This window comes from Notothenia rossii, assembly GCF_949606895.1.
Source record: "Notothenia rossii genome assembly, chromosome: 1".
Classification (NCBI taxonomy): domain Eukaryota; kingdom Metazoa; phylum Chordata; class Actinopteri; order Perciformes; family Nototheniidae; genus Notothenia; species Notothenia rossii.
This window is the reverse complement of record NC_136912.1, coordinates 87,518,483-87,532,769: the sequence shown is the minus strand read 5'-3', so window position 1 is coordinate 87,532,769 and position 14,287 is coordinate 87,518,483. Positions and strand designations below refer to the sequence as shown.

Genomic DNA, 14,287 nt, shown 5'->3' with positions numbered 1-14,287 from the left:
CAAACAGCGTTTCAAGTGCTGCCCTTTAACCTTATTTAGGAAAATAGGAAATAAATAAATAATGATAAATATAATACTACGAACACTATCATTCACAACCTTTTCTCTTTCCTGAATGGTTATTCTCCATAATGTACGTGATTTACCAATAGTAGGACTGTTTCATTTTTAATCTATTATATTACATTATCTTATTTATAGTCTAATGGGATGGCATTCATATCTTGAAACCTGGAATAGCTTCTTAGCGATGTCATAGGGCCTTCACTATGGTTTGCTAAGGTCATATAGATTCATTGAGCTATATAGAACATCAAAATGTTAGATATATATTATATTTATATATTATTTAATATTTTAAATAACTTATTTATTTCCGATTAGGTTAAAACACAAGTTAATTTATTTATTTCATTGTTTTTAACACACTTCTTCTGTGAAAAAATCATCTGTTAATCCCCTTGTATGAGTGTCTTGGCTGACCTGCTTCTCTGACTAAGCAGCTCAATAAATACATATCTGCCTGCACAATCCAATCTGTTTCATTGAATGAATTGAATGAAAGAGAAAACGATATTTGAGAAACATTTTTAATGTTACATTAAAGAGCAAACACTCAGTGACTAAGACACACCCTCTTCTACCAAATACAATACAAGTGTGCTGAAGCAAAGCTTTTTGAAATATTGTTACATTTTACAAACAATTTTTTGCTCTAATATTTTGTCGATCCAGGAACGGTATTTTGAGATATCAACGTAGACGTTGGGTAAACCTGGGAAGGAACAGTCGTCGTTGACAGTCGCAATTCCAACAGCTTTCCCCTTGCACACTAGGGGTCCACCAGCATCACTCTGTGAGAAGGAAATATCTTTATTTGTTAAAAAGATTATGCATGATGTTATACCTTCTTTTGGAATAAGAAACAAATGTATCTGAAACATACCTTACAAAATCCTCCATTGTCTGTTGTCGGTTGTCCACCTGTACAGATAGCATTGGCACGAAGTCCAGGAATCTGATCTTTGCAAGCCTTCGGGCTGATGACAGTCACGTCCACCACATGGAGCTGATCGACAGGGCCATTGTCATTGTTATTCACTGGACCCCATCCAGCTACTTGGCACTTTTCATTTTCTTTTACATCCGTTTTAGGGTCTTGAAGCTGAATTTCTTTTGGTAGCTTTTCTGGTTTTTTGGAATTTATCTTGAGATGAATAAAATCAAAAAGCAGTTTTTCAAAACTCAGTCTTACTCTACATCATATTTCAGGTACAAATTGGTTTGTTGGAGCACATGAGTCACTTAAATAAAGGTTATTACGAGCATTATTACAGTAAATCAACAGTTATTTGGTTGTGCTGTGTAAATATTATAAGCAGGAATATTTAATACTTTTTGCTTCCCCCCGTTTATTTACATTTACCCTCACTGAAATGTAACTCAGTTGTTTAATTTTCTTCCAACCAAAGGACTACTGGGCTGAATAAACTTACTTTAATGAGCATGATGTCAGTCCCAATTCCAGGTGGGGGTTTGCATGTGGATCTAATGTGTTCTTTTATTTTAAAGCCAGGATTACTGAGATCGTGGGTGCCGAGAATAACCATTACTTTTCCGTCTTCATCACTGAAAAAGACATCAGTGAGAGGTTATTGTTGTATTTTGTAAAGTTGTGACAACACAGAACAAATGAAACATGTTTTTTACATCAAACAAAAAAACATTAGCTAGAAAAGGAGGAGTAACTTACAATTCACACCCCCCATGGGTGACAACAAAATGTTTGCTGACAAGGAATCCTCCACATATGTGTTCATCGTCTTCCTCCACCGATACCATATACTTCATCAAAGTATCGTCGACAGTTGTCCCATTTATGATTTTACTTCCAAGTACTGTAATCATATGAATAAAATAACAAAGAGTTAAACCTGGTTATTATTTCATTTTCAGGATGAAGAAAAGTCATAAGAACAATTTACCGTTTTGATCTTGGCATGCCAGAAGAAAAAGAAGCAGAAACTTGGAGAGCCCACGCATCGTGGCGACAGGATGATCAGCCCGCTGTCAAGTGGAACCTTTTTACTGTAGAGTTTGAACTATACAATATGATTGCCATCTATTTATCTTCACTTCCAACCACATCCTGCGGGAGATTCTATTTTGCAACATTGCAAAGAACACACATCATGTAAATACTATGTGTTAGGACATACATTTATAAATTCCTCCTCTTCCTCCATGTCACTCCCCATCCATTTAAGATCTTTTATAAACCTATTACTTGCATCATTTCCTGTGTCAGTGTGGCGATGCAGTTGTTTTGACATGTGTATCATTTCAAATGTATTTCTTAATTTGTTCAGCTTTATTTCTAATGATATTGGCACAAAATAAATACTTTAACATGGAGATGGAAGGGGTTATTTACATACAAGTTGTTTTATGAGTTTTGTGGATTTGGACCAAATTGTAAGTAAAGGTTATGCATTAACGTCCTTTACCCAGCCGAACGGGCCCCCCTCGGACGGCCAAAAGGCAAACCTGCATCCTGCAACATTGCTGCCGTTAGTGAAACTGGCAGGCTGCGTCCAGTAACCAGGCCTTTCCCACAAGCATATGTAGAAGTGGATAAAAGTGACCCGCTAGGGCAGGGGTGGCCAACCAGTCAGAGGTTAAGAGCCACGTTTTGTCTATGTTACTGCAAAGAGCCACATCAAACACACAGTCACTGATACCAATTGTTTCAGTTTTTTGTTTTCTGGAGACAAGATTTCAACCACGTAGCTGATGCATTTTTGTGGCATTGGGATATATATTTTTTAAATCCTCTGAAGCAGAGAGAGGAGCTGTGGATTATTGTTATTGATTAATGCATAAGTGTTTCTTAGGGTCAAAAACACTAAACTCACAACTTAAAATGAAAGCGTTTAGTTTATTTAATAAAAGAGCACATGTTCAATGTGAAAAGTGACAGTACTGTAGTTATAGATTATTTGCAATTTAGTGCTATATATATATATATATTTAAAAAAAATTGTTATATATATTATTTAAACACCTTGAATTTCAGGGGGGGGGCGCGGGGCTCAGTTGGCGGAGCGCAGCGCCCCTCCAAGACAATGGTAGGGGAAACACTGGATAATGTTTAATCAACGATAGGTTTCCCCCCCCCCCCCAAAGGTGATTGGTTCACTGCATCGCAGGTATTATTGTGATTGGCTCTTGGGCCACATCAAAATTAAACGCGCTGTCATCCTCTCATACTGACACCTGACACCACACATACACACGTAGGGAGAGCCGGGACGAAAGTAACACGGGACGAAAGTAACAGAGCGATTTTATCCGAGCCCAAACGACTTTAACCAGCCAAATTACGTCAGAATGATCAGCATTCGATACTTAACAGACCTACTAAATATCAGGTTTAACCATAGCCGTGGGAACATGTTTCAAATGGGGGGTGCTGTGGGAATGACACCAGGGCTGGTTCTGACCAATTTGCTGCCCTATAGGCAAGATTTTAGCTGGCAATGAAAAACCTCTACAAAAGACCAATAGACTACAAAAAGAGAAACATATTGACATGGTGGACAGCTTATATAAAAGGCTTCAAATGTATTTAGTATTATAACATGTTTTAATTGGGGGGTGGACTTCACATCCTCTAGGGGGGTCCGGGGGTGCCCCCCTCCGGGAAGATTTTTTTAACATTTTAAAGTAAAATGCTTCAATCTGGTGCACTTTGAGCGCCCAATTACTAGAGACTGATCTAGGGGGTACAACTCTAAACACCCATATGAAAAAGATCGGTTTGCATTTTATTCATCAAATATGTGAACATTTCCAATAACCTACCATAGCCAATAACAAATAAATGTAACTTATTTTATTTGTGTTGTTCATTCATATCTTATTTTACCAGTTAACATTTATTTATTTATTTATGCATATTTTTAAATCTCTCCAGTTTTAAACGATATTTTTGGTTTACTGTCCTATAGTATACATTGGAATGATTTCAAACCTGTTTTTATTTGTCCTAATAATTATAAAGGAGTGCCTTGGAAATATATGTATACATAAATTGTGATCAAAACGTTTGAGACTCATTGAAATAACTTAGACTAAAGTGAACTATCTAAACACTCAGTCGTTTACCTCACTGAGCCTCTCAGTCTGACAGGACAGAACTCTCCCTCCATATTATTGTAGAAACGGCTTCTTATATCCGTTGGCGCAGCAGAAGCTAACAACAATCCCCGCCGGTACCGCGGTATCCCCGCGGTATCCCCGCGGTATCCACACGGTATCCCCTCTCTCTATCTCTCTCACTTTGGCTGTGAGCTGCGGGCGCCTGATAAGCCAACATCCCCCACTTTCATCACCACAGCGCCCATCGTACAGGGCAAATGGAAAATGTAACCGGGGTGAAAAGGGTGTTATCTTTACTTAGTTATGAATGTTGTTACATCAAGGCTGAAAATTCGTTTTTTTAAAATTATATTTGTATTATATCTTGTGGAAGTGCAGATCCCCTGTCCTCCACCAGGGGGTGCTGCAGCACCCTCAGCACCCCTACTTCCAACGGCCCTGGGTTTAACTGTCAGGAGTAGTGTTGTCACGATACCAACATTTTGGTTTCGATACCAAGTCAAGAATTCCGATTCTTTTTCGAAACAGTCTGAAATGTAATTATTGTGCTTTATTTCACACCAGAACCATAACTATAACACAAACTTTTAAACAATGAGAACAATAAATAAAATAAATGACAAGAATTCGTATTAAATAAAATTAAAACATTTCTTACAGACAGGCCTCGTGTAGTCCGTAGGCTTGCCCTCACTGTCAGAGCTAAAATACATCAACATTCCGCTTCTGGCCTCTTTTTTGTCAACAAGCCGAGGCGCAGCAGCAGTTGCACTCCCACTTGCAGCCATGCTTCTCGTTTTCTATGCTCTGGCAGCTAGCGCGTGCACGAGAGAGGGGAGGGACTTAGAGCGTGCTTGAAAGGGGCGGGACTGTAGGCACGGCTGCAGTGCAGGGAGTGGAAGCAGAGCGCTGAACACACACGGCTCTTATTAAAACAGCGCTTTTTCACCGGAGTACTTTCCCCCGTCATTCTTAAAGTACCATACTAATGAAACGGAGGAATAGTAACGTTTTTAACGGCAGGGTATCGCGGTATACCTTTCAAGTATCGGTACACCGTGCAACACTAGTCAGGAGTCAGTGTCTCTCCCCCAAACTCACACATATAAAATTCGATATGAACTGAAGAGCCGCATGAAACTAGGCAAAGAGCCGCATGCGGCTCGAGAGCCGCGGGTTGGCCACCCCTGCGCTAGGGGTTTTCTTTTAGCCTGTAAGCCTACATTTGGTTGCCTCTGTCACATTTTTGTTGTGTCCCGTCAAAATGTTGAGTCTAGTCATTTTTCATGTTTTTGTTTAGTCATTTTTTGTCTTGTCTTCCACTTCCTGTTTTATTTTGACACTCACCTGTTATGTTTCATTCCAGGTTCCTTGACTCCCTATCCTTTTGTGTGTCTCCCGCTCTCATCAGCACCAGCTGATTGTTTCCACCTGTGTCTAGTTACCTCTTGTTTATATTCCCCAGTGTCCCCTTGTCCTGTGTCAGTTCGTCTTGTCCTGTCTCCATGCCAGTAGTCAGCGTACCAGCGTACCAGCGACTAGTTATTTTTGTCTCAAGCCTAATTTATGCTCCTGAAATATTTTCTAAGTTTTGTTCCTAACTTTGTGAGCGATTTTCTTTTTTGCCTTTTTTAAACCTTTTTCACCTCGTCAAGATTGTCAATCCTTATTTGTACATCCTATTTTTGGAATAAAGTACTTTTCGCATACTTTACTGCATTTGAGCCTTGTACCTTGTGTTTCCAAGTTCGTGACAATTTTAAGCCACTATTTCATCGTACACACAGAAACTTATGACTGTTAACCCAATTTTGACATGCAGTGAAATATTGAGGAACATTAAGCCCTTGTGCATTTTCCCCTCTCTCTGTAAATAGCTATTCATATTGAAAACCACACCTATTCCTAACCAGCACTTTTGTAATTGAGCATCATTAGACCTTAATAGTATTTTTTTTACGAGTCTATTGAAACCTTCACCACATGTTATACTTAATTGATAAACTGTACTCCACATAATGGCAAAAAGCGTTTTTCTATTTATTTATAATAATGATAATCCACTTTATTTATATAGCAGCTCTTCAGAACTGCTTTTAATATGTAATATTTATTTCAAGTGTGCTGTTTAATTATGTTTTTATTTATTTTGTTACTGTGTAAAGTGTCTTTGAGTTTCTAGATAAGCGCTCTTTAAATAAAATGCATTATTATTATCATTATTATAGAACCTTTAATGCAAGATGCAGCCTAAGGTGCTTTACAGATACAAAATAAAGAAGGAGGAACATAATTAAAAACAAGTTATAAACAAACAGACAGAGTTATATCACAGAACCATAAAACAATAACACATAAACAGTGATACCTCTAAAATGACTCCAAATTAAAAGATAGGTCTTCAATTTACTTTTAAAAACTCCAATGGAGTTTGCTGTTCGAAGATCCAATGGGAAAAACATGAAGCAGCCTCCCCAGATTTCTTGTGTATTACTTTAAGTACTTCTAAAATAAATGCATCGTAGGATCTGAGTGTTCTTGTTGAGTTATCAAAAGAAAGGCAGTCCCTGATGTGTGTAGGGTCCGTGTTATGTAAAGCCTTGTAAATAATTAAAAGCATTTTAAAATCTACTCGGAAAAGACACCGGTAACCAGTGCAGTGATGCCCGCAGTATTCTGATTTAATTGCAATTTCTTTAAAGAAATGTTTTTGGAGACCACGAGAATTGCAGTAGTCCAAGCGACTATAAAAGCATGTAAAACCATTTCCGCTGAGTTAGATTTCTGATACTGTTTGCCATTTTTTTACATTAGTTACTTCTATTGAAGTGCGTTCTATTAGTGTTAAAAGTTGCTTATAATCCGACATTGAAACTATGGTGACGTCACATGCTCAACCTCTCCAAGTGCAGGATCTCATTATTATGATTATTTAAACATGCAAAATGAATGTATACTGAGGAAATAAACCTTGATAGACCAATCTGTGACACCACAAAGCCTCAATATTACAATGAATGTTTGCTGAAGTAAAACCTTTTCCGATAAGAGATTCAAACCTCATGTGTTCGGATAAAGAAAAGAAAAAACAACATTTGAGACATTTGTTTATTTTGCTTTTCCATTAAAGAGCGAACACTGACAGAGCAGCTGAGACACAGCCTCCCCTCCTAAATACATTCAAAGTGTGCTGAAGCAAAGCCTTATAAAATTGCATATTAAGCTTTTTAATTGATGATACCCTTGATCCAGACAAGGTATTTGGAGATCTCTGTGTAGAGGTTGGGTTTATCTGGGTAGTCACAGTTTCCTAGGTAGTTGAAAGACACAACACCAACCGCTATCCCGTTGCACACCAGAGGACCACCAGAATCAACCTGTGAACAAGGAATATTACTCATTATTGATTATTTCATTTAAGATTTTTTAAGCATTTTTAGACCAGCTTACATCTTTAATCAACAAAGAGAAATCATACCAGACAGAAGCCTTTGTCACTGCCATAACCACCGGCACAGATAACATCGGAACTCGAGTGCCGATTTTCGGGACTCGTGACTCGACTCAGACTCGTGAACTGATTGACGCGACTCGGACTTGGACTCATGAATTCTCGCGTACGCTGACTTGGACAGTCTCGGACTCGTGAATTCCCCCCCCCCACGATGACTCGGACTCGAATTGTACATTGACGCTCTGACTTGGACTCGGACTCGAGCAAGTTTTCTCTGGAGTCTGATGTCCTCTATCCTGGCATGTGCACCTGTGAGGCGAGTTCACGGACTGGGCCCCGCTATTCCAGTCCATAGGAAAAAATTGGCATACAAATATAATCACTTCTCTAAAAGGTAACTCATTTTAAATATAGTTAGACATATTAAAGGTCATTTACAATAATAATAATAATATTAATATTAGTAATAAGCTTTATATTTGTATAGCACCTATTACAAGAATTGTAGCCAAACTCGCTTCACAGCAGTTCAATAGACAGATTAGTATAACATGACAGGATAAAAGCAATGTAGAGGAGCAGCTACATTTCAACACATGTATACACAAAGATTAATATATGAAGACTTGTGAATCAGACTTGACTTGGACTCTTCTTAGGTGACTCGGACTTGGACTCGGACTCGAACATAGGTAATGATGACTCGGACTCGACTCAGACACTCCTTGGGTGACTCGGACTTGGACTCGGACTCGAACACAGGTAATGATGACTCGGACTCCACTCGGACACTCCTTGGGTGACTCGGACTTGGACTCGGACTCGACTACGACTCTCCCTTGGTGACTCGGACTTGGACTCAGACTCGAAGAGTGGTGACTCGAGAGTGACCTGGACTCGTGAATTGGTGACTTGACTACAACACTGATCTGGGGCTATTGTTCCATTTATGATTTTACTCCCATCTGCTAAAATAAGTAAAAGGTCATAGGTTAATTTCAGTTAATGATTGGAGCATAATAAACAGAGTTCGGAGTATTACCATTTTGTCCGAGATATGTCAGGACCTGAAAAAGCAGGAGTTTGTGCAGAGCATGCATTATGCCTGCAAGACAATTGACTTGCCTTTGTTCTTCGGGGCATTAAGTCGATCCTTTTATGCAGCACTTTGTCTGATTAACACATAGATTATTTAGAATTCTGACCACATCCATTCAATGTTTGTCTGCAAGTTTGCACTAACATATTTCATTAGTCCCCATTTTGCAATTTTTTTTTTTTTTGTTAAAGCAGCCCACTCAAACATTTCTTGTGAAATCTGCAACAAACCAGCTGAACCACAGAAACTGGTTTCCTGCTTCACTTCTGAGCAAACATCAAAGTTGTGAAACGAATACTATTTAATCACTTTGATCATCATTTCACAGAAAAATGATCTAAATGAAAAAAAAATCTAAATTGGGGGTGAATGGTCGCTTCCTTCCAATCAATCCCAACTATATCTGCAAAGTCTTGAGACTGCATGTGACACGGTTGCTTAAGGTGACACAATCTATCCACAGACACATGAGTAGTAATAGGTATATGTTAATTTAGTAGAGTCCTTTTCATTTGGCTCTATAAAAAATAACATTTATGATAAATAGAATCTTAAATTATAAGACCCTGTTCTATATTAAAAGCTAAAATGTCGGGGACATGACCAAGTTATGCGACTGCATTCATCAAAATCTGGACACATATCTTTAAAACTTAAATGATAGCCACAGATAATGTTCAATGTTTCCAGACAGATATTAATTAATCCAATGTTACAGGCACATTGGCAACCAAGCATAACAGTTATGGTTGAAAGGATATTGAAAAAATAAACAAAATGAATATGCAGTGCAAATGTTAGGCCTTTACTCGAATATGAAGATGCTAAAAGGCCCAATCACTGAATGACATTAATAACAAAGGATTTCATGTCTTGTAAGAAAGTAAATTCTAAGAATTAAAAGATAAAAATGTATGTACATTTCCTCTTTCTAAAGAATAAAAACCACTTCATTCAAAGCCGCATTACAAACTAGATATCCGGCAACTGCCCTCTGCATATATACGTTTTTAATATTATGTTGTTTGGCACCTATAACTCTCCTTATTTTTTAGTGATACCTTTTGTATTTGGCTATTGTGTTTGTGATTTGGAGGTATTTTATCCTGGGGTTATTTCATGATCTTAGCTTTTCTGTTTCCTGTTTTATTTGTAAAAATCACTCACCTTGTTTCATTCACTTCCTGTTTGTGGTTTCCCACTTTATGTGATTGTTGATGTGCTTCCACTGTATTTGTTCTTAAATGTCTTATTTCATTTTGTAAAGCACTTTGGGTTGCCGTGTGCTGAAAGGTGCTGTATAAATAAACTTGCTTTCCAACTGTTCTCCTTCAGTGCATTGTTAATGTTACCTTGTGTGGTTTGCCACAGTGCTCGTCACTACTTTAATCCTCTTCTACCGTTGATGTTCTCCCTGTTTGTTCTAAGTTTAGTTTACTCTTTCTTGTTTTGTTCTTTTCAAGCTCCCTTTTTTTGTTATCTTTAGCTGCTTTAGCTCCTGTATGCTTCTGTCTTACAGTATGAGTGTCAGCTATTGACATGATGACATGATGACATGATATTGGTACTGGTTTTAGAGCCTTCCCAATATTCTCCTCCGACTGCGGGTTTCCTGGACATGCTCTCCTGTACTGGTAGGCCTGTTTTTGTCCCCCTTGTGGATAAGACTTAGTAACAGTAAGTGAGCTTTAATTGCATTGATCTAACGAGTAAAAACCACCGACACCGTTATTGTTTGAGGTGGACATTCTCGACGCATGCCACTGAAACCTTTCTGTGAAATCGACAACAAACTCAGAAACCACAGAAACCAGTTTCCAGATACAGGTTTGAACATTTATATTCTCACGGTTATGCAGCAATCATTTAGTTAGTTAGGCCTCATTGCAGGGGAGAACAAACAGAGATCTAGTCAGGCCAATAATTACCTTGTTTCTAATGTAACATTATATATTATAAACTCACATGTTTTGTTTTGAAAGAACTTTGATGAAAGGATTCAACTGATTATTACATTATTCATTATACACATCTTACTACATTATTCACTGTTTTTCTCACCACAAATCCATATTCAGATACACTACCAACACAGAGTTTCTCTGCTTTTTGACCATTAGTGGGCGCCACTCCAATCAGTTTTGGTTATATCCATCCTCTGCAGTGCATCTGAGTCCAAGGCAAACAAATGTGTGTGTAATCGGTCATGCTTGTGTGTTTGAAGTATTTATTTATCCGTACCCTGTAGTTAATATTATGTTACTGTCCAATAATTAAAGTAAACTAGTTTGACAGCCAAAATAGAGTTTGGCATTATACAAAGTTAAAACATAATTGTAAATGATTAACTCTGCGACAAGCAATAACGCCACAAGGGAAACAAACTCATTAATGCATATTTTTAATAACACAGCAGGTAGAAACTTATCAAATTCCTAAAAGCAGTTTTGAAGAAATATCAAAATCATAACAAATATAATCTGCCACCATTTAACCCTCCGAAAAAAATAGAAAAACTTGCAGACTTTTAGTACATCTAGTCCTTTGAGCATCAGATCTGAAATCATCAGCCGCGTTCACACAGCAGTACTTTTCCCATTTTAGTTCCGATATAGTTCCGAAATGTCGCGTTCACACCAAAAAGAGCCGGAACTAAAATTAGTTCATGAGAACCTTTTTACCCCCTTTTCCGTCCCTGCTAGAGAGTAGGGACTCTCATGCGGCTCTCTTGTGAGAAAATAGTTATATTTCTGATTGGCTGGGCGGATTGCAAACCACGCCCCGTAAAACTCCAAAAAAGTGTTGTGAAGCCACCATTTTATTATCCTCGCATTAGCATTATTAGCATTAGCATTAGCCCAGCGCAGAAACGCAGAGAGACTAACTTATGGCAACACAAAATAAAACATGGGAGCGGTGGAGATCCCAGCAGCTTCTACTGAAGCCAGTCCCCAACAACCGGGGACTTCCGGCCGGGGATTTTGGGCGGCAGTATACGCCGTGAAGTTGTTTGCGGCCTGCCAGTAAACCCAAAGCAGAAGAAGAAGAAGTGATGTCAGCGGCTTAATTTGCCTAATCCACCCCCAGGGACTTATTCCGGTGTGAACGCGATCTGTACTTAGTTCATCAGAACTAAAGAGTTCTGATGAACTAAGTTCTCATGAACCTTTGTGGGAAAAGTACTGCGGTGTGAATGCGCCTAATGCAACTGGTTGAGGGGTACACACACTTCAGCCTGTTTCAGAGGGTCAGGTGTGAACATGTTAACTCATCTTGGAGGACAAATGCAAACCAGCTTAAGTGGATTTGAAGTTTCTTGGTGCAACACAGAATACATGACTCTTTGTGTTTGAAAAAGTGGAACAACAGATGCAACATATGTAGATGTACATGTAAGGGATAGTGTGCAGCGAGGCGGTCATTATTGGTAAAAGAACATCCGACAGGCTGATCAGGGACCTTTGCAATGCATTTAACAATCCTTCATCATCTTTCTGATCCAGGGAAGGTATTTTGATACATCTGTGTACACATTGGGCCTATTTGGGTATCCACAGTCCTTTTTCCAGTTGTAAGACACAACACCAGCTGCCTTCCCGTTGCACACCAGAGGGCCCCCAGAATCACCCTGTGAGGAGGAAGAAGCTATATTAGTTCATTTGCTTTCTAATAACCTTTTTATAATGAGACCATACCCCTATGACAGGAAAGGAAGCATACCTGACAGAATCCTTTATCTGTGCCATATCCACCAGCACAGATCACGTTTTCAGGAAGCATGTTAGGCCATTCGTTCTTACAGACATCCAGGTCAACAATGGGCACATTCACCATTTGCAGCTCATCAACAGGTTTACCAACACTTGTGAAGCCCCATCCAGCTACACTGCACGGCTTTTTATTTTTAGTCTTAGTCTTAGTCTTGGGAAGTGAAATTGGTTGCAATCTTTTGTTCAGTCGAGCTTTCTTGGACAGCTGGAGAAACAAAATCACAAGTGAAAATTTGTGAAAAAAACTAGAAAATACTGAGGTCTGATAGAGGATACTTCTTATCCCCATATCAGACCTCAAGCTTGCTTGAAAATGAAGCTCAGTCAACTTTATTGTCAATCTCAAAATATGTTTGTACACACAGAAAGATCGAAATACTGTTTCCCACAGACCCAAGGTATAACAAACACACATTAAAATATAAGAACACTCAATAATAACAAAATAACCGTTTTCTTCAAGTAAGCAGGATATATATAAAAAAGATGATGTACATAGTGCAAAAATGTCCATAGCAGCGCAAAAGTGACTGGTGCCGAATTTTGTGTGTGTGTGGGGGGGGTGTTAAAGTCCCGGTCCAGTGGGGTCAGGGTGGAGAGGTGAGAGATAGGGGAAAGGTGGGAGGGGGGAGAGTTCAGCTGCTCATAGTATTGATGTAAATGCTTTGTTGTTTTAACGGTTTTGTTGAGACTAAAAGTGAATTTAACAGAACATCAAATTACTGGAACTCTACTTACTTTGAGGAGCATGATGTCCGACCCCTTACTAACTTTATCATAAGATGGATGCTTGCATCTCTTCACACTGTATCTCATTGTGTCATCAATCTTCTTGAGATTGTGGGTACCAAGAACAACACTTGTAGGATTCCTAAGCAAATGATCATCAGGAGGCAATCAGTAGTGTTTATTAATAGCTGCTGCATGTTATGCAAAAATAAGGTTCTTTGGATTGGTCCAATAACATCATTCATTGAGTATTGAAAGAGCAAAGGTAACTCACCCAACATCACAATGTGCAGCAGTGACCACAAAGTCTTTATTGATGAGGAATCCTCCACAGATATGTTTGTTTCTGCTGTTCTGAACCGAGGCCATAAACAGCATTTTCTTGTCCGGGACCTTTTCACCATTTATGATTTTACTACCAAGTGCTGAAAAGAAGGATGAGTTAATACTGCATTTGTAGAAAAGAGACAAATAACCACATGTGGGAACATTACCGTGAAGTCCAAGAGTTGTCAGAAGTTGAAGAAGCAGAATCCTGTGCAGAGCGTGCTTCATGCTTGCAGCAAACTGAACCTGTTGTCTTTGTGTGTCGTGTCGACCCTTTCATAAACCAGTTCCCTCAGTCAGCGACCCTGTGCAAACTTTAAATGTGTTAAAGTGATGAGTGCATGTGGTAGTAAAGAAATGACACCTCATGAAGTGTTGCAGTTGTTTCAGTAAATATAAGGTCTGTGGTTCTGTGGCCTCCACAGCCTGAAGCACATGCACAAGTATTGTGTTTTTTCTGAAAGTTCTGGGATATTATTGTCACTGTTTGGATAATACTTATCCTTAATGTGACTAAATAAGCTTTAGTCACATTTAGTTGGATGAAATATGTGAAAAATAATCAAAATAGTTTGTTATGGATCTACATTTCAGCTTTCACATTTGGGCTGTTTTCTTTTATTGCTGCGATGTTGCACCATAAGTGCAACGAGTTGCAGTAACCACAGTTTCCATCTCAAAGTCTGAGTGTGAGTATTATCACAGTCAAGTGTGAAGATAATTCTGTGAAAACATGTCAACGCTGAC

The 14,287-nt window shown here is 38.7% G+C and overlaps 2 protein-coding genes across 2 annotated transcripts; both read right to left on the bottom strand.

Annotated features, from left to right (window-relative positions):
- Window positions 1–576: 576 nt before the first annotated feature.
- LOC307028213 (granzyme K-like) lies at window positions 577–2,145 on the bottom strand. The gene is made up of 5 exons (XM_079663044.1): window positions 1,986–2,145; window positions 1,754–1,898; window positions 1,497–1,629; window positions 947–1,207; window positions 577–854 (listed from the first exon to the last, which is right to left on the bottom strand). Exons 1-5 carry the CDS (start codon window positions 2,041–2,043, stop codon window positions 690–692), a joined length of 762 nt encoding a protein of 253 aa, XP_079519170.1. The 5' UTR covers window positions 2,044–2,145; the 3' UTR covers window positions 577–689.
- Window positions 2,146–11,099: 8,954 nt separating this feature from the next.
- On the bottom strand, window positions 11,100–13,925 carry LOC307032330 (mast cell protease 1A-like). Its single transcript, XM_079670217.1, has 5 exons — window positions 13,708–13,925; window positions 13,488–13,638; window positions 13,223–13,355; window positions 12,435–12,689; window positions 11,100–12,342 (listed from the first exon to the last, which is right to left on the bottom strand). The coding sequence occupies exons 1-5, from the start codon at window positions 13,766–13,768 to the stop codon at window positions 12,187–12,189; spliced, it is 756 nt and encodes a 251-aa protein (XP_079526343.1). The 5' UTR covers window positions 13,769–13,925; the 3' UTR covers window positions 11,100–12,186.
- Window positions 13,926–14,287: the final 362 nt, after the last annotated feature.

Bases quoted from the DNA above. Each gene is read 5' to 3' on its own strand.
- LOC307028213 (XM_079663044.1), bottom strand. From the start codon at position 2,043: ATGCGTGGGCTCTCCAAGTTTCTGCTTCTTTTTCTTCTGGCATGCCAA. The intron at 1,899-1,985 runs GTAAATTGTTCT...ATATGATTACAG, and splicing joins GGCATGCCAAGATCAAAACG to TACTTGGAAGTAAAATCATA. The intron at 1,208-1,496 runs GTAAGTTTATTC...ATTCATCTCAAG, and splicing joins CTGACATCATGCTCATTAAA to ATAAATTCCAAAAAACCAGA.
- LOC307032330 (XM_079670217.1), bottom strand. From the start codon at position 13,768: ATGAAGCACGCTCTGCACAGGATTCTGCTTCTTCAACTTCTGACAACT. The intron at 13,356-13,487 runs GTGAGTTACCTT...TCATTTGCTTAG, and splicing joins GCTGCACATTGTGATGTTGG to GAATCCTACAAGTGTTGTTC. The intron at 12,343-12,434 runs GTATGCTTCCTT...TCCTCCTCACAG, and splicing joins CAGATAAAGGATTCTGTCAG to GGTGATTCTGGGGGCCCTCT.